Below are 25987 nucleotides of genomic sequence, written 5' to 3' on the forward strand. Positions count from 1 at the left end.
AGTGACAGTTCTCTTTATGGACCTCCAATGATGGAATAAAGTGACAGTTCTCTTTATAGATCTCCGATGATGGAATGAAGTGACAGTTCTCTTTATAGATCTCCGATGATGGAATGAAGTGACAGTTCTCCTTATGGACCTCCAATGATGGAATAAAGTGACAGTTCTCTTTATGGACCTCCAATGATGGAATGAAGTGACAGTTCTCTTTATAGATCTCCGATGATGGAATGAAGTGACAGTTCTCTTTATAGATCTCCGATGATGGAATGAAGTGACAGTTCTCTTTATAGATCTCCGATGATGGAATGAAGTGACAGTTCTCTTTATAGATCTCCGATGATGGAATGAAGTGACAGTTCTCTTTATAGATCTCCGATGATGGAATAAAGTGACAGTTCTCTTTATAGATCTCCGATGATGGAATAAAGTGACAGTTCTCTTTATAGATCTCCGATGATGGAGTGAAGTGACAGTTCTCTTTATAGATCTCCGATGATGGAATGAAGTGACAGTTCTCTTTATAGATCTCCGATGATGGAATAAAGTGACAGTTCTCTTTATAGATCTCCGATGATGGAATGAAGTGACAGTTCTCTTTATAGATCTCCGATGATGGAATGAAGTGACAGTTCTCTTATAGATCTCCGATGATGGAATGAAGTGACAGTTCTCTTTATAGATCTCCGATGATGGAATGAAGTGACAGTTCTCTTTATAGATCTCCGATGATGGAATGAAGTGACAGTTCTCTTTATAGATCTCCGATGATGGAATGAAGTGACAGTATCTCATACCTGGTGCTGGAGGCCAATAGAAAGAGGGCTTCCCTTGCGGCTAAGTTCCAGACCCCCCTGAGGGTGAAACAGGAGGGGACAGGCCCAAACTAGCACAGGTCGCCTGCTGGACTTTGTGCAGGAAGTTCCAGAGTACAGCTGATATGCTGAAGTGGAGTCAGCAGACAGGTGGTCCCCGTGAGCCGTTGCAGGTGAGTGGTCAGTAGAAAGTCAAGGTCAGGAGCCAGGTGGGTAACAGAGCAGACGTGGTCAGGTGGGTTAGCCGAGGTCTATCACAGGGGGGCGGGCAGAAGACAGGACACGGACAAGCTGGGTCGGTCACAGGAGATCACAGGAACAAGAGTATCACAAGGATAACGCACTGGAGGAGCCGAAGATCAACCAGCAATTATGGCCACTGACAGGTTGCCTTATAAAGGCCATTTAGCGCCAAACTATGTTGGAGGCATGCATGGAAGTGTGCCTGCTTGGTCCGATGCATGCGTGTGCCAATGCGCATTCTTGTGCGCATCCGTGCATTTATTATGCGCCAGTGTAAATTCCTGCGGCCATACAAAGTACTGGCAGGAATGCCAGGTCTTTGAACACTTCCATTGCGGATGGTGCCCTAACAGTGCCCCCCTGAATTGCAGCCTCCGAATGCCCACCACTTGAGCCCCTTTTTACCAGATATTTGGCACAAGATTCTTGGAGTCTGGGGGCATGTATATTGGCTTTAGATTCCCATGAGTTTTCTTCGGATGGATACCCTTTCCATTTGATCAAATATTGGATTTGCCCCCCCCCCCCTTCTCCAATTGTTACTGGTGGTGGTGGAGGTTCCGCCCCTCCTGGGAAAGGGTCTGGAACTGTTGGTTTAAGCAAGGAGACGGCGAAAGGCCGGGTGGATCTTCTATGTGTCAGGCAGAGACAGTTCTCGCATGCTACCAGGTTTACTTCCCGTTTGATCTGAAAGGGACCAATTTATCTTGGTCCTAACTTTTGTGAGGGGCAAGGCAACTTCAGGTTGGCCATTGACAGCCACACCTTGTCGATCAAAATATTTCTTGTAATCCACCTGGGCTTTCTGTATGGACTCCTGGAGGATCTGAACGTTGTTTTGTACGAGAGCAAGTCTGTCCTGTAAGGCGTGTTCTGTTGATTTAGGCATAGTTTTTGGCAGGGCAGAAGGATGAAAACCATAATTGAGCCAAAAAGTGGACTGGTTTGTAGCTGAGTGGATTGAGCTGTTATAGGCGAATTCTGCCAGTGGGAGCAGAGGTGCCCAGTCATCTTGGGAGAAAGCCAAGAAGCAGCGTAGATATTGTTCCAGGGTTTGATTTGTGCATTCCGTTTGCCTGTTACTTTGGGGATGGTATGCAGATGATAGACAGAGTTCCATTTTCAAGGTTTTACAAAGGCCTTTCCAAAAACCTGGAGGTAAATTGTACCCCCCGGTCCGAGACAATGTTCTTTGGGAGTCCGTGAAGTCTGATGATCTCCTTGAGGAAAATGTGGGCAGTTTCAGTCCAGATGGAGTACCCACCATTGGTAGGAAGAGGGCCATTTTGGATAGCCAGTCTACCACAATCAGCATGGGAGTAAAATTCCCAGAGGGAGGTAGTAGGTCTACAATAAAATCCATAGAGATCATCTCCCAGGGGCAATTATGGATAGGTAAGGGTCTCAATAACCCCCAGGCCTTGGCTTTGTCGCCTTTTCTACGTAGACATACTGTGCATGACTTAACATAGGATCTACAGTCCTGACTAAGGTTAGGCCACCAAAAGGACCGCTGGATGAGCTAAATTTGTTTTGCGAGCCCCAAAGTGTCCTGCGAGTTGATGGCCGTAGAATATCCTGAGAACTTGAGACCTTGCCTCCTGGGGTACGAAGATCTTATCCTGGTGCCATAGTAATCCATCCTGCCTCCTTAATGAGCTGTGCTGGGATTCAGGACATAATGCAGAAGCTTGTTCAATGAATACCTTTAGGTTGGGCTCGATCAGCATTTCAAAAAATGTTGGGCAGATAAGATGGTGCTTGGGGGAGCACACTCAGCAGATTCGGGGAAAATCCTGGATAGACGATTCACTTTCCCATTCTTGGATCCTGGGTGGTAGGTTAAGTGGAAATTAAATCTGGAGAAGAATAAGGCCCATCTAGCTTGTCGAGGTCTTAGGCGCTTCGCAGACCTTAAATATTCCAGATTTTTATGATCTGCGAAGATCATATTTGGATTATTAGCGCTCTCTAGCAGGTACCTCCATTCTTTGAAGGCGACATCGATTGCCAGGAGTTCTTTGTCACCCACATCGTAGTTCTTCTCAGCCTGGTTCAGATTCCTAGAGCAGAAAGCCACTGGATGAAGCAGAGCCTTTGGGCCCTGACGCTGAGATAGCACGGCTCCTGTTGCCACTTCAGATGCGTCCACCCTCAAGGACGAAGTGCTGGGTCCAGGTGTTGCAGGTGAATAGAGCCTTCAGCTGTTCGAAGGCTGTTTGAGATTCTTGGTTCCAGAAGAAGCGTGTATGTTGGCGAGTGAGCTGGGTAATTGGGGCGATGATAGTTGACAAATATCTGACGAATTTCTGATAAAAGTTGGCAAAGCTTACAAATCTTTGGACCCCTTTCCTGTCAGAAGGTGCAGACCAGTCTAGGATGACCTAGGAGACCTTCTGAGGAACCTATGGAGATCCCCTCAGTGGAGATTATGAGTCGCAGGAACTGGATAGACTGCTTCTCGAACTCACACTTCTTCGCTTTGGCGTACAAGCCATAGGTTCTTAAAGTATTCAGCACTTTTCTGACAATATGTTGGAGTTCAAGTGTAGCTGAGAAGATTAGGATATCGTCTAGATAGACGAATAAAAACAGATCAACATATTCTCTGAAAATGTAGTTTACAAAGTGTTGAAACATTGCGGGGGGGCATTACATAGCCCGAAGGGCATCACTATGTACTCAAAGTGACCGAAGCGCGTTCGGAAGGCGGTCTTCCATTCATCACCTTCCCTAATATGTACCAGGTTGTAGGCCCCCCCTAAGTCCAACTTCACAAACACTCAAGCTGTCCGGAATCTTTGGAATAACTCAGGAACAAGAGGAAGTGGGTATCTGTTCTTCATGGTATATTTATTAAGTTCTCTATAATCAACACATGGTCTAAGGGGAATGATCTTTCTTCTCGACGAAGAAGATGCCTGCTCCAACAGGCGAAGACGAGAGGGTGGATAAATCCTTTGGCTAGAGTTTCATCAATATATTGTCGGAGAGCCTCCAGGTCCAATTTGGATAATGGAAACATTTCCTCGAACAGTACTTCTGCTCCAGGCAGCAATTTGATTGGGCAGTTGTAGGATCGATTTGATGCAGAGGCAGGATATCAACTTTTTTCTTGTCAAACACGTCAAGGAAGTCATGGTAAGCAGAAGGAACGGCAAGACTGGTATCTGATGTAGGCTGGATGGAGAGACACACAGGAGAATTGTTGGGCGTGGGAACACCACAGTGTTGAAAACAATAGGTGGATGAGAAGATTATCTCCCCCTTGGACCAGTTCATTTGCAGGTTGTAGGCCTGAAACCAGGGCTTTCCCAGAATGTCTGGGAATATAGGAGACCTGATAATGTCAAAGCGAAGTAATTCCTGGTGACCTGCATCATTGGTTGCTAGGATAGGGATAGTCTTCTGAGTAAAAGGTCCGGAGCTGGGAGTGGTGCCATCAGCTAAATGCACATCAAGTCTTTGTTCTATTAGTCTCAGGGGAATGCATAAGACTTGGCAAGGTTGATGTCCAGGAAACAGCTACAGGCTCCAGAATCAACGATCGCCTGCAGCTGGATATCCTTTCCCGTCACCTGCAATGATATCGGGAGAATGACATGAGTGGATAGAGTCCCATATAACTGGAGGTATGAAGGGTACTGTTGACTGGAATTACTTGGACGAACAGGACAATTGTGCAGGAAGTGGCCTGTAGCTCTATAGTAAAGACACAGATTACTTTGATGTCTATGTGCTCTCTCCGGGGTCAAGGCGGGTCGGAGTAGGCCAATTTGCATGGGTTCCACATCAGGAGTGTTAATGGGCTGAGGAACAGAGACAGGAGCTGTTGGTCCTGGAACCTTTGGCAATACCCATGTGGGCCGGGAGGTCTGAGTGTGTTCGGACTGTCGCTCACACAGCCATCGGTCTAGTTGGATGGAGACTTGGATGAGATTCTCTAGTGATGCGGAAGCCTCAATCCTGGCCAACTCGTCCTTAATAGTCTCAGACAAGCCTTGAGGGAAATGGTATTTCAAGGCTGCATCGTTCCACCCGGTATCGGCTGACCACTTACGGAACTCCACAATGTAATCTTCGACTGGCCGTCTGCCTGGTATAAGGGCATGAAGGGCAGGTTCAGCAGTGGCAGTCCACTTCGGGTCATCATATAGCGTAGCCATGGCTTCCAAGAAGGCAGAAACAAAGTTCAGCACTAAGTTGTATTGCTCTAGTAGGTTATGAGCCCAGGACTGTGGTTCATCCAACAAGAGTGAGATGATGAAGCCCACCTTGACTGTCTCAAGTGAAAAGGTCCTTGGTTGCAGGACGAAGTAAAGTTAACAAGCGTTCTTGAAGGCCCTGAATTTCCGTCGATCCCCTGAAAAGCATTCAGGAGTGGGGACTTTGGGCTCCGGAGGTGGCAATACCACAGCGGGTGAGGCCGTAGTGGGAGAACTGGCAGTTGTAGCTGTAGAGGTGGAGCTAATAGCTGGGTTTGGTTCTGCAGTGGATATGGAAGCACTTTGGGTGTGAAGGCATATTTCCAGTTGAAACTAGCCATCTTGCAGGTTCTTGACTGCTTGTGTAAGGGCTGTCATTTGTTGACATAGGGCCTCCAACGCAGAAGCACCTCTCTCAGCCTCAGACATCTGGCTGGTTGATACTGTCACGTACTTGGTGCTGGAGGCCAATGGAGAGAGGGCTTCCCTTGCGGCTAAGTTCCAGACCCCTCCTGAGGGTGAAACAGGAGGGGTCAGGCCCCAAGTAGCACGGTTCACCTTCTGAACTGTGTGCAGGAAGTTCCAGAGTACAGCTGATATGCTGAAGTGGAGTCAGCAGACAGGTGGTCCCCCTGAGCCGTTGCAGGTGAGTGGTCAGTGGAAAGCCAAGGTCAGGAGCCAGGTGGGTAACAGAGCAGACGTGGTCAGGTGGGTTAGCCGAGGTCAATCACAGGAGGCGAGCAGAAGACAGGTCAGGACAAGCCGGGTCAGTAACAGGAGATCACAGGAACAAGAGTATCACAAGGATAACGCACTGGAGGAGCCGAAGATCAACCAGCAATTATGGCCACTGACAGGTTTCCTTATAAAGGCCGTTTGGTGCCAAACTACATGGGGGAGTGCATGGAAGTGCGCTTGTTCGTGCATGCGTATGCCAATGAGCATTCTTGTGGACATCCGCGCATTTGTTATGCGCCAGTGCGAATTCCTGCTGACATACAAAGTACTGGCAGAAACGCCAGGTCTTCGAGCACTTCCATTGCGGATAGTCTCCTGACAGACAGTGCTCCTTATGGACCTCCAATGATACAAAAAAGTGACAGTTCTCCTTATGGACCTCCAATGATGGAATAAAGTGACAGTTCTCCGTATGGACCTCCAATGGTGAAATAAAGTGACAGTTCTTGTTATGGACCTCCAGTGATGGAATGAAGTGACAGTTCTCCTTATGAACCTCCAATGATGCAATATAGTGACAGTTCTCCCTAATGGATATACAATAATGCATTGGAGGTCCATAAGGAGGACTTTCACTTTCATTGGACTCTCACGGTTTTATCCTTTGCGATTTGTGCGGTTTATTTAAAGTTGTATAATGTGAGATGTAGTCACTGGGACAGCAATAGAGCCTGACTCCGCCCACAACGACAAACCTCCCACCTTATCACTCCCCGTGTGTGCCCCTCCCCCACCCATGCAGGAGCAGAGTGGGGAACACTTTGCGGCTCAGGCTTTAGAGCGGGGGCGTGGCCAAACACAAAAGCTTCCATCTAAACATGCACACGGATCCATCAGTTGCGGGGGGGGGATAAAAGTTTTGTATTGGTCAGCGGGGTTCCCCTTTAAGTGATATCAGCCATCAGAAGGTTTGGCAGTGGAGGGGAGGGAAGGAAGGTAACATAACAACCCCCCCCCAACGCGGTGTGTCCCCTGTTTCCGTCTCAGCGGGATACAGTTGCTTGGGGAATGCTTGGCGTAGTGAGCCGTACAATGAGGTGATTATCAGGATATGGCGGGGATCTGGAGGACAGGGACGGGGTGGCCCCAAACACTGAGGGCCCATTCATCCCCCCATACAGAGGCCCCTTGTCTGCAGGACACAACGTCTTCAGGTGTCAGGTGACCGCCGGCTGGCAGGACGCTCCGCCATTGTCCACCCTGAGAACAGAGAGAGGGGAGGGGACACCAAGAGGGGGACACCTGAGAACCGACACTCCGCAATCATCTCCGGGGACACCGCCTAGGATCCGAGGACAGAATCCCCTAGGGACACCGCCTTGGATCTGGGGACAGAATCCTCCGGGGACAGAATCCCCTGGGGACACCGCCTTGGATCTGGGGACAGAATCCTCTGGGGACACCTTCTTGGATCTGGGGACAGAATCCTCTGGGGACACCGCCTGGGATCCTGGGACAGAATCCCCTGGGGACACCGCCTTGGATCTGGGGACAGAATCCTCTGGGGACACCGCCTTGGATCTGGGGACAGAATCCCCTGGGGACACCGCCTTGGATCTGGGGACAGAATCCTCTGGGGACACCTTCTTGGATCTGGGGACAGAATCCTCCGGGGACACCGCCTGGGATCCGAGGACAGAATCCTCCGGGGACACCGCCTGGGATCCGAGGACAGAATCCTCCGGGGACACCGCCTGGGATCCGAGGAAAGAATCCTCGGGGGACACCGCCTGGGATCCAAGGACAGAATCCTCCGGGGACACCGCCTGGGATCCAAGGACAGAATCCTCCGGGGACACCGCCTGGGATCCGAGGACAGAATCCTCCGGGGACACCGCCTGGGATCCGAGGACAGAATCCTCCGGGGACACCGCCTGGGATCCGAGGACAGAATCCTCCGGGGACATCACCTTGGATCTGGGATGAAATATGTAGAATCTGCACCTGTCACTCACCTGAGAGCAGGCCCCGCCCCTTTGTCACTCCCCTTCTTCTTGGTCCAGCTTCTCCAATTTTTAGTCTCCTGTTACCTGTCCCCGCCCCTTTGATCAGAGTCTGGCTGTCTATTGGAGGACTGGTGTGAGGAGGGGGGTTGACTCTTTATAATCCCCCCACAGTCCCTCCACCATCATATCCCCAAATCTGTCTCCTCCAGCACACAGGGGGGCGCCGACATGTCACCTGAAGAGAAGACTCCGGAAACGTGGGGCCCCCGAGTGCAGCTGAAGAGCCCCCCCTATGTGAGTACTGGCATGATCAATGATCGGGGGCAGTGCGGGAATCTGAGTAGAATCTGGATCCCCCATGTTCTCCTGTGCCCCACCCCCCAAAATTTCCTATGACCCCCTATGTTCCTCTCCCTCTCCTATGTCTCTCTCTCTGGACCCCCCGTGTCCTCCTATGTCTCTCTCTGGACCCCCCATGTCCTCCTATGTCTCTCTCTGGACCCCCCATGTCCTCCTGTGTCTCTCTCTGGACCCCCCATATCCTCCAATGTCTCTCTCTGGACCCCCCATGTCCTCCTATGTCTTTTTTCTGGACCCCCCATATCCTCCTATGTCTCTCTCTGGACCCCCCATGTCCTCCTGTGTCTCTCTCTGGACCCCCCATGTCCTCCTGTGTCTCTCTCTGGACCCCCATGTCCTCCAATGTCTCTCTCTGGACCCCCCATGTCCTCCTATGTCTCTCTCTGGACCACCCATATCCTCCAATGTCTCTCTCTGGACCCCCCATGTCCTCCTGTGTCTCTCTCTGGACCCCCATGTCCTCCAATGTCTCTCTCTGGACCCCCCATGTCCTCCTATGTCTCTCTCTGGACCCCCCATGTCCTCCAATGTCTCTCTCTGGACCCCCCATGTCCTCCTATGTCTCTCACTGGACCCCCCATGTCCTCCTATGTCTCTCACTGGACCCCCCAATGTCCTCCGATGTGTCTCTCTGGACCCCCCATGTCCTCCTATGTCTCTCTCTGGACCCCCCATGTCCTCCCATGTCTCTCACTGGACCCCCCATGTCCTCCTATGTCTCTCACTGGACCCCCCAATGTCCTCCGATGTGTCTCTCTGGACCCCCCATGTCCTCCTATGTCTCTCTCTGGACCACCCATGTCCTCCTATGTCTCTCACTGGACCCCCCATGTCCTCCAATGTCTCTCTCTGGACCCCCCATGTCCTCCGATGTCTCTCACTGGACCCCCCAATGTCCTCCGATGTGTCTCTCTGGACCCCCCATGTCCTCCTATGTCTCTCTCTGGACCCCCCATGTCCTCCCATGTCTCTCTGGACAACCCTAACCCTATGTCCTCCTATGTCTCTCTCTGGACCCCCCATGTCCTCCTACGTCTCTCTCTGGACCCCCCATGTCCTCCTATGTCTCTCACTGGACTCCCCCATGTCCTCCTATGTCTCTCTCTGGACCCCCCATGTCCTCTGATGTCTCTCTCTGGACCCCCCATGTCCTCCTATGTCTCTCTCTGGACCCCCCATGTCCTCTGATGTCTCTCTCTGGACCCCCCATGTCCTCCTATGTCTCTCTCTGGACCCCCCATGTCCTCCTATGTCTCTCTCTGGACCCCCATGTCCTCCAATGTCTCTCTGTGGACCCCCCATGTCCTCCTATGTCTCTCTCTGGACCCCCCATGTCCTCCTATGTCTCTCTCTGGACCCCCTATGTCCTCCTATGTCTCTCACTGGACCCCCCATGTCCTCCTATGTCTCTCTCTGGACCCCCCATGTCCTCCTATGTCTCTCTCTGGACCCCCCATGTCCTCCTATGTCTCTCACTGGACCCCCCAATGTCCTCCGATGTGTCCCTCTGGACCCCCCATGTCCTCCTATGTCTCTCTCTGGACCCCCATGTCCTCCTATGTCTCTCTCTGGACCCCCCATGTCCACCCATGTCTCTCTGGACAACCCTAACCCTATGTCCTCCTATGTCTCTCTCTGGACCCCCCATGTCCTCCTATGTCTCTCACTGGACTCCCCCATGTCCTCCTATGTCTCTCTCTGGACCCCCCATGTCCACCCATGTCTCTCTGGACAACCCTAACCCTATGTCCTCCTATGTCTCTCTCTGGACCCCCCATGTCCTCCTATGTCTCTCTCTGGACCCCCCATGTCCTCCTATGTCTCTCTCTGGACCCCCCATGTCCTCCTATGTCTCTCACTGGACCCCCCAATGTCCTCCGATGTGTCCCTCTGGACCCCCCATGTCCTCCTATGTCTCTCTCTGGACCCCCATGTCCTCCTATGTCTCTCTCTGGACCCCCCATGTCCACCCATGTCTCTCTGGACAACCCTAACCCTATGTCCTCCTATGTCTCTCTCTGGACCCCCCATGTCCTCCTATGTCTCTCACTGGACTCCCCCATGTCCTCCTATGTCTCTCTCTGGACCCCCCATGTCCACCCATGTCTCTCTGGACAACCCTAACCCTATGTCCTCCTATGTCTCTCTCTGGACCCCCCATGTCCTCCTATGTCTCTCTCTGGACTCCCCCATGTCCTCCTATGTCTCTCTCTGGACCCCCCATGTCCACCCATGTCTCTCTGGACAACCCTAACCCTATGTCCTCCTATGTCTCTCTCTGGACCCCCCATGTCCTCCTATGTCTCTCACTGGACTCCCCCATGTCCTCCTATGTCTCTCTCTGGACCCCCCATGTCCTCCTATGTCTCTCTCTGGACCCCCCCATGTCCTCCTATGTCTCTCTCTGGACCCCCATGTCCTCCAATGTCTCTCTCTGGACCCCCATGTCCTCCAATGTCTCTCTCTGGACCCCCCATGTCCTCCGATGTCTCTCTCTGGACTCCCCATGTCCTCCTATGTCTCTCTCTGGACCCCCCATGTCCTCCTATGTCTCTCTCTGGACTCCCCATGTCCTCCTATGTCTCTCTCTGGACCCCCCATGTCCTCCTATGTCTCTCTCTGGACCCCCCATGTCCTCCTATGTCTCTCACTGGACCCCCCGTGTCCTCCTATGTCTCTCTCTGGACCCCCCATGTCCTCCTATGTCTCTCTCTGGACCCCCCATGTCCTCCTATGTCTCTCTCTGGACCCCCCATGTCCTCCAATGTCTCTCTCTGGACCCCCCGTGTCCTCCTATGTCTCTCTCTGGACCCCCCATGTCCTCCTATGTCTCTCTCTGGACCCCCCATATCCTCCAATGTCTCTCTCTGGACCCCCCATGTCCTCCTATGTCTTTTTTCTGGACCCCCCATGTCCTCCTATGTCTCTCTCTGGACCCCCCATGTCCTCCTGTGTCTCTCTCTGGACCCCCCGTGTCCTCCTGTGTCTCTCTCTGGACCCCCCATGTTCTCCTATGTCTCTCTCTGGACCCCCCATGTCCTCCTATGTCTCTCACTGGACCCCCCATGTCCTCCTATGTCTCTCTCTGGACCCCCCATGTCCTCCTATGTCTCTCTCTGGACCCCCCATGTCCTCCTATGTCTCTCTCTGGACCCCCCATGTCCTCCTATGTCTCTCACTGGACCCCCCATGTCCTCCTATGTCTCTCACTGGACCCCCCAATGTCCTCCGATGTGTCTCTCTGGACCCCCCATGTCCTCCTATGTCTCTCTCTGGACCCCCCATGTCCACCCATGTCTCTCTCTGGACCCCCCATGTCCTCCTATGTCTCTCTCTGGACCCCCCATGTCCACCCATGTCTCTCTGGACAACCCTAACCCTATGTCCTCCTATGTCTCTCTCTGGACCCCCCATGTCCTCCTATGTCTCTCTCTGGACCCCCCATATCCTCCTATGTCTCTCTCTGGACCCCCCATGTCCTCCCATGTCTCTCTATGGACAACCCTAACCCTATGTCCTCCTATGTCTCTCTCTGGACCCCCCATGTCCTCCTACGTCTCTCTCTGGACCCCCCATGTCATCTGATGTCTCTCTCTGGACCCCCCCATGTCCTCCTATGTCTCTCTCTGGACCCCCCATGTCCTCCTATGTCTCTCACTGGACCCCCCATGTCCTCCCATGTCTCTCTCTGGACCCCCCATGTCCTCCTATGTCTCTCTCTGGACCCCCCATGTCCTCCTATGTCTCTCACTGGACCCCCCATGTCCTCCTATGTCTCTCACTGGACCCCCCAATGTCCTCCGATGTGTCTCTCTGGACCCCCCATGTCCTCCTATGTCTCTCTCTGGACCCCCCATGTCCACCCATGTCTCTCTCTGGACCCCCCATGTCCTCCTACGTCTCTCTCTGGACCCCCCATGTCATCTGATGTCTCTCTCTGGACCCCCCCATGTCCTCCTATGTCTCTCTCTGGACCCCCCATGTCCTCCTATGTCTCTCACTGGACCCCCCATGTCCTCCCATGTCTCTCTCTGGACCCCCCATGTCCTCCTATGTCTCTCTCTGGACCCCCCATGTCCTCCTATGTCTCTCACTGGACCCCCCATGTCCTCCTATGTCTCTCACTGGACTCCCCCATGTCCTCCTATGTCTCTCTCTGGACCCCCCATGTCCTCCTATGTCTCTCTCTGGACCCCTCATGTCCTCCTATGTCTCTCTCTGGACCCCCCATGTCCTCCTATGTCTCTCTCTGGACTCCCCATGTCCTCCTATGTCTCTCACTGGACCCCCCATGTCCTCCTATGTCTCTCTCTGGACCCCCCCATGTCCTCTGATGTCTCTCTCTGGACCCCCCATGTCCTCTGATGTCTCTCTCTGGACCCCCCATGTCCTCCTATGTCTCTCTCTGGACCCCCCATGTCCTCCTATGTCTCTCTCTGGACCCCCATGTCCTCCAATGTCTCTCTCTGGACTCCCCATGTCCTCCTATGTCTCTCTCTGGACCCCCCATGTCCTCTGATGTCTCTCACTGGACTCCCCCATGTCCTCCTATGTCTCTCTCTGGACCCCCCCATGTCCTCTGATGTCTCTCTCTGGACCCCCCATGTCCTCTGATGTCTCTCTCTGGACCCCCCATGTCCTCTGATGTCTCTCTGGACCCCCCATGTCCTCCAATGTCTCTCTCTGGACCCCCCATGTTCTCCTATGTCTCTCTCTGGACCCCCCATGTTCTCCAATGTCTCTCTCTGGACCCCCCATGTCCTCCTATGTCTCTCTCTGGACCCCCCATGTTCTCCAATGTCTCTCTCTGGACCCCCCATGTCCTCCTATGTCTCTCTCTGGATCCCCATGTCCTCCAATGTCTCTCTCTGGACCCCCCATGTCCTCCTATGTCTCTCTCTGGATCCCCATGTCCTCCAATGTCTCTCTCTGGACCCCCATGTCCTCCAATGTCTCTCCCTGGACCCCCCATGTTCTCCTATGTCTCTCTCTGGGGAATTCTGGGATCTAAGACTCCTCTTTTCATCTCCCGCACTCATTCTTTCAGCCTTTTCCAACCAGTTTGGATTTCCCGGCCCCCCCTCCTCCTCCTCCCTCTGGACGCAGGCTTCTGATAATGACGGTGGGAGCGGTGACGGTCCTCGCAATCAGCGTCCTGGGAGTTCTGCTGGCCACCTACCTGGGGAGGGCGCACTGCAGCCAGGTGAGTCCCAGAGATGGGCATCCTCATTCCTCGCCACCAGGGGGCGCTGTGCAGGAACCCCTATGGAAAGGGACGTGGACTTTGCTTTTCTTTCTATAATTTTGTAAATAGATACATTGTATGTAAAGTGTGAGAATACTTCCCCTTCCCCCAGGGATGTATTAGATGATTATCTGGATTATTATTGATTATTATTGATTATCCTGCAGAGGGACGTGTCGCCCTTTTTGCCGCCGCAGCTGAATGTACAGAACGAGGCGTCTCTCCTGCTGGCGTTCAGCGAGCTCAGCGATCAAGGCTCCGCCCCCGGGATCACCTGTGACCTTAAAAATGTGAGTATGGGTGGAGTCAGTGAGATCCCTTATTTGATCGATTATCGATTTATGGCGGTACGGAGAGCGAGTGATGGGGGCAAAACGCGTCAAATCACCCAAAATATAACCGTCTATAAGATGGCAGGAAGTGGGAAGACTGACCCCCCAATGTCTGATCTCCCCAATCCACCTCCTATGTCCCCTCCCCAGATCCCCCATGTCCTCCTATGTCCCCTCCCCAATCCACCTCCTATGTCCCCTCCCCAGATCCCCCATGTCCTCCTATGTCCCCTCCCCAGATCCCCCATGTCCTCCTATGTCCCCTCCCCAATCCACCTCCTATGTCCCCTCCCCAGATCCCCCATGTCCTCCTATGTCCCCTCCCCAGATCCTCCATGTCCTCCTATGTCCCCTCCCCAGATCCCCCATGTCCTCCTATGTCCCCTCCCCAATCCACCTCCTATGTCCCCTCCCCAGATCCCCCATGTCCTCCTATGTCCCCTCCCCAGATCCCCCATGTCCTCCTATGTCCCCTCCCCAATCCACCTCCTATGTCCCCTCCCCAGATCCCCCATGTCCTCCTATGTCCCCTCCCCAGATCCCCCATGTCCTCCTATGTCCCCTCCCCAATCCACCTCCTATGTCCCCTCCCCAGATCCCCCATGTCCTCCTATGTCCCCTCCCCAGATCCTCCATGTCCTCCTATGTCCCCTCCCCAGATCCCCCATGTCCTCCTATTTCCCCTCCCCAGATCCCCCATGTCCTCCTATGTCCTCTCCCCAGATCCCCCATGTCCTCCTATGTCCCCTCCCCAGATCCCCCATGTCCTCCTATGTCCCCTCCCCAATCCACCTCCTATGTCCCCTCCCCAAATCCCCCATGTCCTCCTATGTCCCCTCCCCAGATCCCCCATGTCCTCCTATGTCCCCTCCCCAGATCCCCCATGTCTTCCTATGTCCCCTCCCCAGATCCCCCATGTCCTCCTATGTCCCCTCCCCAGATCCCCCATGTCCTCCTATGTCCCCTCCCCAATCCACCTCCTATGTCCCCTCCCCAGATCCCCCATGTCCTCCTATGTCCCCTCCCCAGATCCCCCATGTCCTCCTATGTCCCCTCCCCAGATCCCCCATGTCCTCTCCCCAGATCCCCCATGTCCTCCTATGTCCTCTCCCCAGATCCCCCATGTCCTCTTTCCAGATCCCCCATGTCCTCCTATGTCCCCTCCCCAGATCCCCCATGTCCTCCTATGTCCTCTCCCCAGATTCCCCATGTCCTCCTATGTCCTCTCCCCAGATCCCCCATGTCCTCCTATGTCCTCTCCCCAGATCCCCCATGTCCTCCTATGTCCTCTCCCCAGATCCCCCATGTCCTCCTATGTCCTCTCCCCAGATCCCCCATGTCCTCCTATGTCCTCTTTCCAGATCCCCCATGTCCTCCTATGTCCCCTCCCCGGATCCCCCATGTCCTCCTATGTCCTCTCCCCAGATCCCCCATGTCCTCCTATGTCTCCTCTCCGGATCCCCCATGTCCCCTCCCCAGATCCCCCATGTCCTCCTATGTCTCCTCTCCGGATCCCCCATGTCCCCTCCCCAGATCCCCCATGTCCTCCTATGTCTCCTCTCCGGATCCCCCATGTCCTCCTATGTCCCCTCCCCAGATCCCCCATGTCCTCCTATGTCTCCTCTCCGGATCCCTCATGTCCTCCTATGTCCCCTCCCCAGATCCCTCATGTCCTCCTATGTCCCCTCCCCAGATCCCCCATGTCCTCCTATGTCTCCTCTCCGGATCCCTCATGTCCTCCTATGTCCCCTCCCCAGATCCCTCATGTCCTCCTATGTCCCCTCCCCAGATCCTCCATGTCCTCCTATGTCCCCTCCTCAGATCCCCCATGTCCTCCTATGTCCCCTCCCCAGATCCTCCATGTCCTCCTATGTCCCCTCCCCAGATCCTCCATGTCCTCCTATGTCCTCTCCCCAGATCCTCCATGTCCTCCTATGTCCTCTCCCCAGATCCTCCATGTCCTCCTATGTCCCCTCCCGAGATCCTCCTATCTCCCCTCCCTGGGGATACCCCATGTCCTCCTATGTCCCCCCCCCCCAGATCCCCCATGTCCTCTCCCCAGATCCCTCATGTCCTCCTATGTCCCCTCCCCAGATCCCCCATGTCCTCCTATGTCCTCTTTCCAGATCCCCCATGTCCTCCTATGTCCTCTTTCCAGATCCCCCATGTCCTCCTATGTCCTCTTTCCAGATCCCCCATGTCCCCCATGTCCTCCTATATCCCCTCTCGGGGGTCCCCCATGTCATTGTAATATAACTATATATAAAGGTGACAGGGAGGGACAGACTGACCCCCAATCTTTGATCCCCCTTTCAGCATCTGATGGTTTATCACGGGCAGCCGGAGGGATGTGTCGCCCGAAAGATGGACTCTGCAGAGAGCCTCCCGCCGTGTCAGGACCTCGAGATCTACTTCCAGGCTGTGCTGGTAATTCCCACCATGAAATATATGTGAGACCCCCATACACAGAGGGGGCAGATCTCATATCGGGGTCACTGGGCCGCCATTGTAGGCCAGGACAGGCTGTGCGCTGAAAAATATCTTCCCCCATTGTATCCGCTGGACCTCCCGGAGAGATATCCTTATATATAAATTATTAATCCTTTGATATAAACTGGGAAAAAGCCTCCGGTACAGGACCCACCGCGCAGGCTCCCCCAGAATATGACGCACCCACCGCGCAGGCTCCCCACGGTATAGGACCCACCCACTCTGCAGGCTCCCCCAGGTATAAACTCACCCAACCTGCAGGCTCCCCCGGTATAGGACCCACCCACTGCGCAGGCTCCCCCGGGTATAGGACCCACCCACTGTGCAGGCTCCCCCGGTACAGGACCCACCCACTGCGCAGGCTCCCCCGGGTATAGGACCCACCCACTCCGCAGGCTCCCCCGGTACAGGACCCACCCACTGCGCAGGCTCCCCACGGTATAGGACCCACCCACTGCGCAGGCTCCCCCAGTACCCTGACCAATCACGTCTCATCTCTTCCCCCGCAGAAGAACATCACCCTGGGGTTGTCGCTGGACATCCAGGTGGTCGGGGTGGGCTCCTTGGGCAGCCTGGTGACCCTCCTGTGCAACAACAAGCCGATCTACCTGGTCACCACCCTGCCAGGTAAGTACACAAAGCTCCTCCCATGCCTCTCTCTTCTCTGATTGGCTGAAGCAGATTGTGGCACGTTTGGCATCTTTCATTACAGACTGATAACTCCTAAGTAGCTCACAGCAGCCAATCAGAACTCGTCTTGTTCTGGTCTGACTTCAGCAAAATGAATTCTGATTGGCTAGGAGGAATGGACTCTCTTTATTGGAGGAGGCAGCCCATGTGATCCCTGAAATTAAAGGGACATGATTTTATAAATGACGTGTATTGTACCCGCAGCTCCCAGCAGAGGGCGCACCAGTCTTCCTGCCTGACGGAGGTTCTGACCCGGCCTGGAACTCACCACCCCACCTGTCTATTATATGCCTAGAACCAGCATAGCGCCACCCAGCTACAGCCACCGGCATATACCAGAGCTTCTGCTGCTAAAGTGTACCTGCAAAGCCGCCACCTATCAGAACAAACCCAACCCCTGAAGAGCACAGACCACACACCCCCCCCCAGGGGGCACAGCTAAATTGACTATCAAATATTCATATGTCGGCTCATCTAGGAGTACCCAGAATCCTCTACTTCTAAATGTAATATGAACTGACAGCAGGCCGAGAGTGGTCTGCACCAAGGAGCAAGGCAAGACCCAGCCAATAGAGGCGAGACACGGCCTGCAGGCTCCTCCTCCTCCTCAATTTGTAGAAGAATGGGACTGGTACATGGAAGCCCCGCCCTCTATTTGCAGTTATAGCGCTCAGCATGGCAGATGTAGATCCACTCCGAATGTACTGCGCTCTGGTATGTGTGTATGCTATCAATAAAACAGATGCAAGCGTCTCTGCCTCCGAACTTCCTGGAAACCGATATCTGCCGAGTATTAATGGGACCCGGGAACTCGGCACAGGGATGGTGAGAACCCCTCATAATGGGCACAGCGGGTGTACAGACCCGGGAACTCAGCACAGGGATGGTGAGAACCCCTCATGATGGGTACAGCGGGTGTACAGACCCGGGAACTCAGCACAGGGATGGTGAGAACCCCTCATAATGGGCACAGCGGGCGTACAGACCCCGGAACAGGGATGGTGAGAACCCCTCATAATGGACACAGCGGGTGTACAGACCCAGGAACTCAGCACAGGGATGGTGGGAACCCCTCATAATGGGCACAGCGGGTGTACAGACCCGGGAACTCAGCACAGGGATGGTGAGAACCCCTCATGATGGGCACAGCGGGTGTACAGACCCGGGAACTCGGCACAGGGATGGTGGGAACCCCTCATAATGGGCACAGCGGGTATACAGACCCGGGAACTCAGCACAGGGATGGTGAGAACCCCTCATAATGGGCACAACGGGTATACAGACCCGGGAACTCAGCACAGGGATGGTGAGAACCCCTCATGACGGGCACTGCGGGTGTACAGACCCGGGAACTCAGCACAGGGATGGTGAGAACCCCTCATGACGGGCACAACGGGTATACAGACCCGGGAACTCAGCACAGGGATGGTGAGAACCCCTCATAATGGGCACAGCGGGTGTACAGACCCGGGAACTCGGCGCAGGGTGGTGAGAACCCCTCATGACGGGCACAGCGGGCGTACAGACCCGGGAACTCCACAGGGATGGTGAGAACCCCTCATAATGGGCACAGCGGGTGTACAGACCCGGGAACTCAGCACAGGGATGGTGGGAACCCCTCATAATGGGCACAGCGGGTGTACAGACCCGGGAACTCAGCACAGGGATGGTGGGAACCCCTCATAATGGGCACAGCGGGTGTACAGACCCAGGAACTCGGCACAGGGATGGTGAGAACCCCTCATGACGGGCACAGCGGGCGTACAGACCCGGGAACTCGGCACAGGGATGGTGAGAACCCCTCATGACGGGCACAGCGGGCGTACAGACCCCGGAACAGGGATGGTGAGAACCCCTCATGACGGGCACAGCGGGCGTACAGACCCCGGAACAGGGATGGTGAGAACCCCTCATGACGGGCACAGCGGGCGTACAGACCCGGGAACTCAGCACAGGGATGGTGAGAACCCCTCATAATGGGCACAGCGGGCGTACAGACCCAGGAACTCAGCACAGGGATGGGGGGAACCCCTCATAATGGGCACAGCGGGTGTACAGACCCGAGAACTCAGCACAGGGATGGTGGGAACCCCTCATAATGGGCACAGTGGGTGTACAGACCCGGGAACTCAGCACAAGGATGGTGAGAACCCCTCATAATGGGCACAGCGGGTGTACAGACCCGGGAACTCAGTACAGGGATGGTGAGAACCCCTCATAATGGGCACAGCGGGTGTACAGACCCAAGAACTCAGCACAGGGATGGTGGGAACCCCTCATAATGGGCACAGCGGGTGTACAGACCCGGGAACTCAGCACAGGGATGGTGGGAACCTCTCATAATGGGCACAGCGGGTGTACAGACCCGGGAACTCAGCACAGGGATGGTGAGAACCCCTCATAATGGGCACAGCGGGTGTACAGACCCGGGAACTCAGCACAGGGATGGTGGGAACCCCTCATAATGGGCACAGCGGGTGTACAGACCCGGGAACTCAGCACAGGGATGGTGGGAACCCCTCATAATGGGCACAGCGGGTGTACAGACCCGGGAACTCAGCACAGGGATGGTGAGAACCTCTCATAATGGGCACAGCGGGTGTACAGACCCGGGAACTCAGCACAGGGATGGTGAGAACCCCTCATAATGGGCACAGCGGGTGTACAGACCCGGGAACTCAGCACAGGGATGGTGGGAACCCCTCATAATGGGCACAGCGGGTGTACAGACCCGGGAACTCAGCACAGGGATGGTGAGAACCCCTCATAATGGGCACAGCGGGTGTACAGACCCGGGAACTCAGCACAGGGATGGTGGGAACCCCTCATAATGGGCACAGCGGGTGTACAGACCCGGGAACTCAGCACAGGGATGGTGGGAACCCCTCATAATGGGCACAGCGGGTGTACAGACCCGGGAACTCAGCACAGGGATGGTGGGAACCCCTCATAATGGGCACAGCGGGTGTACAGACCCGGGAACTCAGTACAGGGATGGTGAGAACCCCTCATAATGGGCACAGCGGGTGTACAGACCCGGGAACTCAGCACAGGGATGGTGAGAACCCCTCATGATGGGCACAGCGGGTGTACAGACCCGGGAACTCGGCACAGGGATGGTGGGAACCCCTCATAATGGGCACAGCGGGTATACAGACCCGGGAACTCAGCACAGGGATGGTGAGAACCCCTCATAATGGGCACAACGGGTATACAGACCCGGGAACTCAGCACAGGGATGGTGAGAACCCCTCATGACGGGCACTGCGGGCGTACAGACCCGGGAACTCGGCACAGGGATGGTGAGAACCCCTCATGACGGGCACAGCGGGCGTACAGACCCGGGAACTCGGCACAGGGATGGTGAGAACCCCTCATGACGGGCACAGCGGGCGTACAGACCCGGGAACTCGGCACAGGGATGGTGAGAACCCCTCATGACGGGCACAGCGGGCGTACAGACCCGGGAACTCGGCACAGGGATGGTGAGAACCCCTCATGACGGGCACAGCGGGCGTACAGACCCCGGAACAGGGATGGTGAGAACCCCTCATGACGGGCACAGCGGGCGTACAGACCCCGGAACAGGGATGGTGAGAACCCCTCATGACGGGCACAGCGGGCGTACAGACCCGGGAACTCAGCACAGGGATGGTGGGAACCCCTCATAATGGGCACAGTGGGTGTACAGACCCGGGAACTCAGCACAGGGATGGTGAGAACCCCTCATAATGGGCACAGCGGGCGTACAGACCCAGGAACTCAGCACAGGGATGGTGAGAACCTCTCATAATGGGCACAGCGGGTGTACAGACCCGGGAACTCAGCACAGGGATGGGGGGAACCCCTCATAATGGGCACAGCGGGTGTACAGACCCGAGAACTCAGCACAAGGATGGTGGGAACCCCTCATAATGGGCACAGCGGGTGTACAGACCCGGGAACTCAGCACAAGGATGGTGAGAACCCCTCATAATGGGCACAGCGGGTGTACAGACCCGGGAACTCAGTACAGGGATGGTGAGAACCCCTCATAATGGGCACAGCGGGTGTACAGACCCAAGAACTCAGCACAGGGATGGTGAGAACCCCTCATAATGGGCACAGCGGGTGTTACAGACCCAAGAACTCAGTACAGGGATGGTGAGAACCCCTCATAATGGGCACAGCGGGTGTACAGACCCGGGAACTCAGCACAGGGATGGTGAGAACCCCTCATAATGGGCACAGCGGGTGTACAGACCCGGGAACTCAGCACAGGGATGGTGGGAACCCCTCATAATGGGCACAGCGGGTGTACAGACCCGGGAACTCAGCACAGGGATGATGGAAACCCCTCATAATGGGCACAGCGGGTGTACAGACCCGGGAACTCAGTACAGGGATGGTGAGAACCCCTCATAATGGGCACAGCGGGTGTACAGACCAGGGAACTCAGCACAGGGATGGTGAGAACCCCTCATAATGGGCACAGTGGGTGTACAGACCCGGGAACTCAGTACAGGGATGGTGAGAACCCCTCATAATGGGCACAGCGGGTGTACAGACCCGGGAACTCAGCACAGGATGGTGAGAACCCCTCATAATGGGCACAGCGGGTGTACAGACCCGGGAACTCAGCACAGGGATGGTGGGAACCCCTCATAATGGGCACAGCGGGTGTACAGACCCGGGAACTCAGCACAGGGATGGTGAGAACCCCTCATAATGGGCACAGCGGGTGTACAGACCCGGGAACTCAGCACAGGGATGGTGGGAACCCCTCATAATGGGCACAGCGGGTGTACAGACCCGGGAACTCAGCACAGGGATGATGGAAACCCCTCATAATGGGCACAGCGGGTGTACAGACCCGGGAACTCAGCACAGGATGGTGAGAACCCCTCATAATGGGCACAGTGGGTGTACAGACCCGGGAACTCAGTACAGGGATGGTGAGAACCCCTCATAATGGGCACAGCGGGTGTACAGACCTGGTAACTCAGCACAGGGATGGTGAGAACCCCTCATAATGGGCACAGCGGGTGTACAGACCCGGGAACTCAGCACAGGGATGGTGAGAACCTCTCATAATGGGCACAGCGGGTGTACAGACCCGGGAACTCAGCACAGGGATGGTGAGAACCCCTCATAATGGGCACAGCGGGTGTACAGACCCGGGAACTCAGCACAGGGATGGTGAGAACCTCTCATAATGGGCACAGCGGGTGTACAGACCTGGGAACTCAGCACAGGGATGGTGAGAACCTCTCATAATGGGCACAGACCTGGACTGCAAATATCAGTTAGAAGCGGAGTGACCGTTTAGTTTCAGTGCCCCTCCCCCAATCACAGACACAATGTGGGTCAGTTAGAAGCGCAATATGCGAAAATTTATTAATAACTAGAACCAATAACAAACAATGTAAACACCCCAAATCCCCTCCCCTTCAATGTATACTGATCTCTCTGCTCCGCCCCTATTTTTTCTCCTCCTCCTTCTTGTCTTTCTTATTGTCCTTGGAGGACTGGGAGGCCAGAGAGCCCATGGCGTTCCGGATGGCTTCATTGTTGGGATCCACGCCGGGGAGATTCTCCAGAACACTCTGCAGGAACTCCGGGTCCTGCATGACGTCATAGTCATCCTCCTCCTGGGGGGACACAAGGGGGCGCCAATTAGTGGGGGATGCGGGGGATGGGAGAGAGGCAGGTGGGTTGGATGAATGCGGGGGGGGGGGTAAGGCATGGGGCAGACACGCCATATCAGGGTGGTAGAAATGAGTTACCTTGGCAGGTTCGGAGGTGTCCATCACCCCGCTGGTGTCCAGATCCCCGGATTCTGCCTGGCCGAATTCTAGAGGAAGAGAGAAGAGAGAAGAGTTCAGTCTGTCAGCGGTGATCACACAATCCCCAATTATCAGATTACACAATAATAAACTGATCAATATTCAAAGGAAACAGTAAGCAGATTATGGCATGTGCTGTCTATTTATAGTCACTAGGGGGAGACAGAGCTCCAATCTACACAGCCTGGGGAAGATACTGATGTGACCTCCAAATACCCAGGTAATGATCTACAGGTGTACCCCCCTCCCCCATCTAATACCCAGGTAATGATCTACAGGTGTACCCCCCTCCCCCATCTAATACCCAGGTAATGATCTACAGGTGTACCCCCCTCCCCCCATCTAATACCCAGGTAATGATCTACAGGTGTATCCCCCTCCCCCCATCTAATACCCAGGTAATCTCCCCTCCCCCATCTAATACCCAGGTAATGATCTACAGGTGTACCCCCCTCCCCCCATCTAATACCCAGGTAATGATCTACAGGTGTACCCCCCTCCCCCATCTAATACCCAGGTAATGATCTACAGGTGTACCCCCCTCCCCCCATCTAATACCCAGGTAATCTCCCCTCCCCCCATCTAATACCCAGGTAATGACCTACAGGTGTACCCCCCTCCCCCCCATCTAATACCCAGGTAATCTCCCCTCCCCCATCTAATACCCAGGTAATGATCTACAGGTGTACCCCCCTCCCCCCATCTAATACCCAGGTAATGATCTACAGGTGTATCCCCCTCCCCCCATCTAATACCCAGGTAATGATCTACAGGTGTACCCCCCTCCCCCCATCTAATACCCAGGTAATGATCTACAGGTGTACCCCCCTCCCCCCATCTAATACCCAGGTAATGATCTACAGGTGTACCCCCCTCCCCCCATCTAATACCCAGGTAATGATCTACAGGTGTACCCCCCTCCCCCATCTAATACCCAGGTAATGATCTACAGGTGTACCCCCCTCCCCCCATCTAATACCCAGGTAATCTCCCCTCCCCCCATCTAATACCCAGGTAATGATCTACAGGTGTACCCCCCTCCCCCCATCTAATACCCAGGTAATGATCTACAGGTGTATCCCCCTCCCCCCATCTAATACCCAGGTAATCTCCCCTCCCCCATCTAATACCCAGGTAATGATCTACAGGTGTACCCCCCTCCCCCCATCTAATACCCAGGTAATGATCTACAGGTGTATCCCCCTCCCCCCATCTAATACCCAGGTAATGATCTACAGGTGTACCCCCCTCCCCCCATCTAATACCCAGGTAATGATCTACAGGTGTACCCCCCTCCCCCATCTAATACCCAGGTAATGATCTACAGGTGTACCCCCCTCCCCCCATCTAATACCCAGGTAATCTCCCCTCCCCCCATCTAATACCCAGGTAATGATCTACAGGTGTACCCCCCTCCCCCCATCTAATACCCAGGTAATGATCTACAGGTGTATCCCCCTCCCCCCATCTAATACCCAGGTAATCTCCCCTCCCCCATCTAATACCCAGGTAATGATCTACAGGTGTACCCCCCTCCCCCCATCTAATACCCAGGTAATGATCTACAGGTGTACCCCCCTCCCCCCATCTAATACCCAGGTAATGATCTACAGGTGTACCCCCCTCCCCCATCTAATACCCAGGTAATGATCTACAGGTGTACTCCCCTCCCCCATCTAATACCCAGGTAATGATCTACAGGTGTACCCCCCATCTAATACCCAGGTGTACTCCCCTCCCCCATCTAATACCCAGGTAATGATCTACAGGTGTACCCCCCTCCCCCCATCTAATACCCAGGTAATGACCTACAGGTGTACCCCCCATCTAATACCCAGGTGTACTCCCCTCCCCCATCTAATACCCAGGTAATGATCTACAGGTGTACCCCCCTCCCCCCATCTAATACCCAGGTAATGACCTACAGGTGTACTCCCCTCCCCCATCTAATACCCAGGTAATGACCTACAGGTGTACCCCCCTCCCCCATCTAATACCCAGGTAATGATCTACAGGTGTACCCCCCTCCCCCCATCTAATACCCAGGTAATGATCTACAGGTGTACTCCCCTCCCCCATCTAATACCCAGGTAATGATCTACAGGTGTACTCCCCTCCCCCATCTAATACCCAGGTAATGATCTACAGGTGTACCCCCCCCCCATTGTAATACCCAGGTAATGATCTACAGGTGTACCCCCCCCCCATTGTAATACCCAGGTAATGATCTACAGGTGTACTCCCCTCCCCCATCTAATACCCAGGTAATGACCTACAGGTGTACTCCCCTCCCCCCATCTAATACCCAGGTAATCTCCCCTCCCCCATCTAATACCCAGGTGTACCCCCCTCCCCCCATCTAATACCCAGATAATGATCTACAGGTGTACCCCCCCCCCCATTGTAATACCCAGGTAATGATCTACAGGTGTACTCCCCTCCCCCATCTAATACCCAGGTAATCTCCCCTCCCCCATCTAATACCCAGGTGTACCCCCCTCCCCCCATCTAATACCCAGATAATGATCTACAGGTGTACCCCCCCCATTGTAATACCCAGGTAATGATCTACAGGTGTACTCCCCTCCCCCATCTAATACCCAGGTAATCTCCCCTCCCCCATCTAATACCCAGGTAATGATCTACAGGTGTACCCCCCTCCCCCCATCTAATACCCAGGTAATGATCTACAGGTGTACCCCCCCCCCATCTAATACCCAGGTAATGATCTACAGGTGTACCCCCCCCCCATTGTAATACCCAGGTAATGACCTACAGGTGTAACCCCCCCCCCCATTGTAATACCCAGGTAATGATCTACAGGTGTACCCCCCTCCCCCCCATTGTAATACCCAGGTAATGATCTACAAGTGTACCCCCCATCTAATACCCAGGTGTACTCCCCTCCCCCATCTAATACCCAGGTAATGATCTACAGGTGTACCCCCCCATTTAATACCCAGGTGTACTCCCCTCCCCCATCTAATACCCAGGTGTACCCCCCTCCCCCCATTTAATACCCAGGTAACAATGTACAGGTGTACTCCCCTCCCCATCTAGTACCCAGGTAATTTAATTTATTATTATTTATTTCAGGT

General features: G+C 54.5%; 2 protein-coding genes across 4 annotated transcripts in view; one reads left to right on the forward strand and one right to left on the reverse strand.

The window, feature by feature from the left end:
- The first annotated feature begins 480 nt into the window (after positions 1-480).
- On the forward strand, positions 481-17831 carry LOC141117453 (uncharacterized). Of its 3 annotated transcripts, none has more exons than XM_073610323.1 (6): positions 481-988; positions 13355-13510; positions 13720-13842; positions 16201-16311; positions 16884-17001; positions 17269-17831. In XM_073610323.1, exons 1-6 carry the CDS (start codon positions 941-943, stop codon positions 17301-17303), a joined length of 591 nt encoding a protein of 196 aa, XP_073466424.1. In that variant the 5' UTR covers positions 481-940; the 3' UTR covers positions 17304-17831. The 3 variants fall into 3 exon arrangements, with proteins under 3 accessions (XP_073466424.1, XP_073466425.1, XP_073466423.1); XM_073610324.1 differs by lacking the exon at positions 481-988 and adding an exon at positions 4558-4690 and having other exon boundaries at positions 17269-17830; XM_073610322.1 differs by lacking the exon at positions 481-988 and adding an exon at positions 7785-8241.
- Positions 17832-22410: 4579 nt separating this feature from the next.
- PSMD4 (proteasome 26S subunit ubiquitin receptor, non-ATPase 4) overlaps positions 22411-25987 on the reverse strand; it is a gene marked incomplete in the record, with an annotated part of 11861 nt that continues 8284 nt past the window's right edge. The window contains 2 exon segments of the mRNA XM_073608668.1: positions 22411-22694; positions 22830-22897. Coding sequence (XP_073464769.1) covers positions 22524-22694; positions 22830-22897 — 239 coding nt within the window.

Source organism: Aquarana catesbeiana, linkage group LG13, assembly GCF_042186555.1.
Source record: "Aquarana catesbeiana isolate 2022-GZ linkage group LG13, ASM4218655v1, whole genome shotgun sequence".
NCBI classification, from domain to species: Eukaryota; Metazoa; Chordata; class Amphibia; order Anura; family Ranidae; genus Aquarana; species Aquarana catesbeiana.

What these genes read in the sequence shown, in the direction of transcription:
- LOC141117453 (XM_073610322.1), top strand. Translation starts at nt 8,176, where the DNA reads ATGTCACCTGAAGAGAAGACTCCGGAAACGTGGGGCCCCCGAGTGCAG. An exon ending in AGCTGAAGAGCCCCCCCTAT is followed by an intron (nt 8,242 to 13,354) that starts GTGAGTACTGGC and finishes TCATTCTTTCAG; the next exon opens with CCTTTTCCAACCAGTTTGGA. An exon ending in GGAGGGCGCACTGCAGCCAG is followed by an intron (nt 13,511 to 13,719) that starts GTGAGTCCCAGA and finishes ATTATCCTGCAG; the next exon opens with AGGGACGTGTCGCCCTTTTT.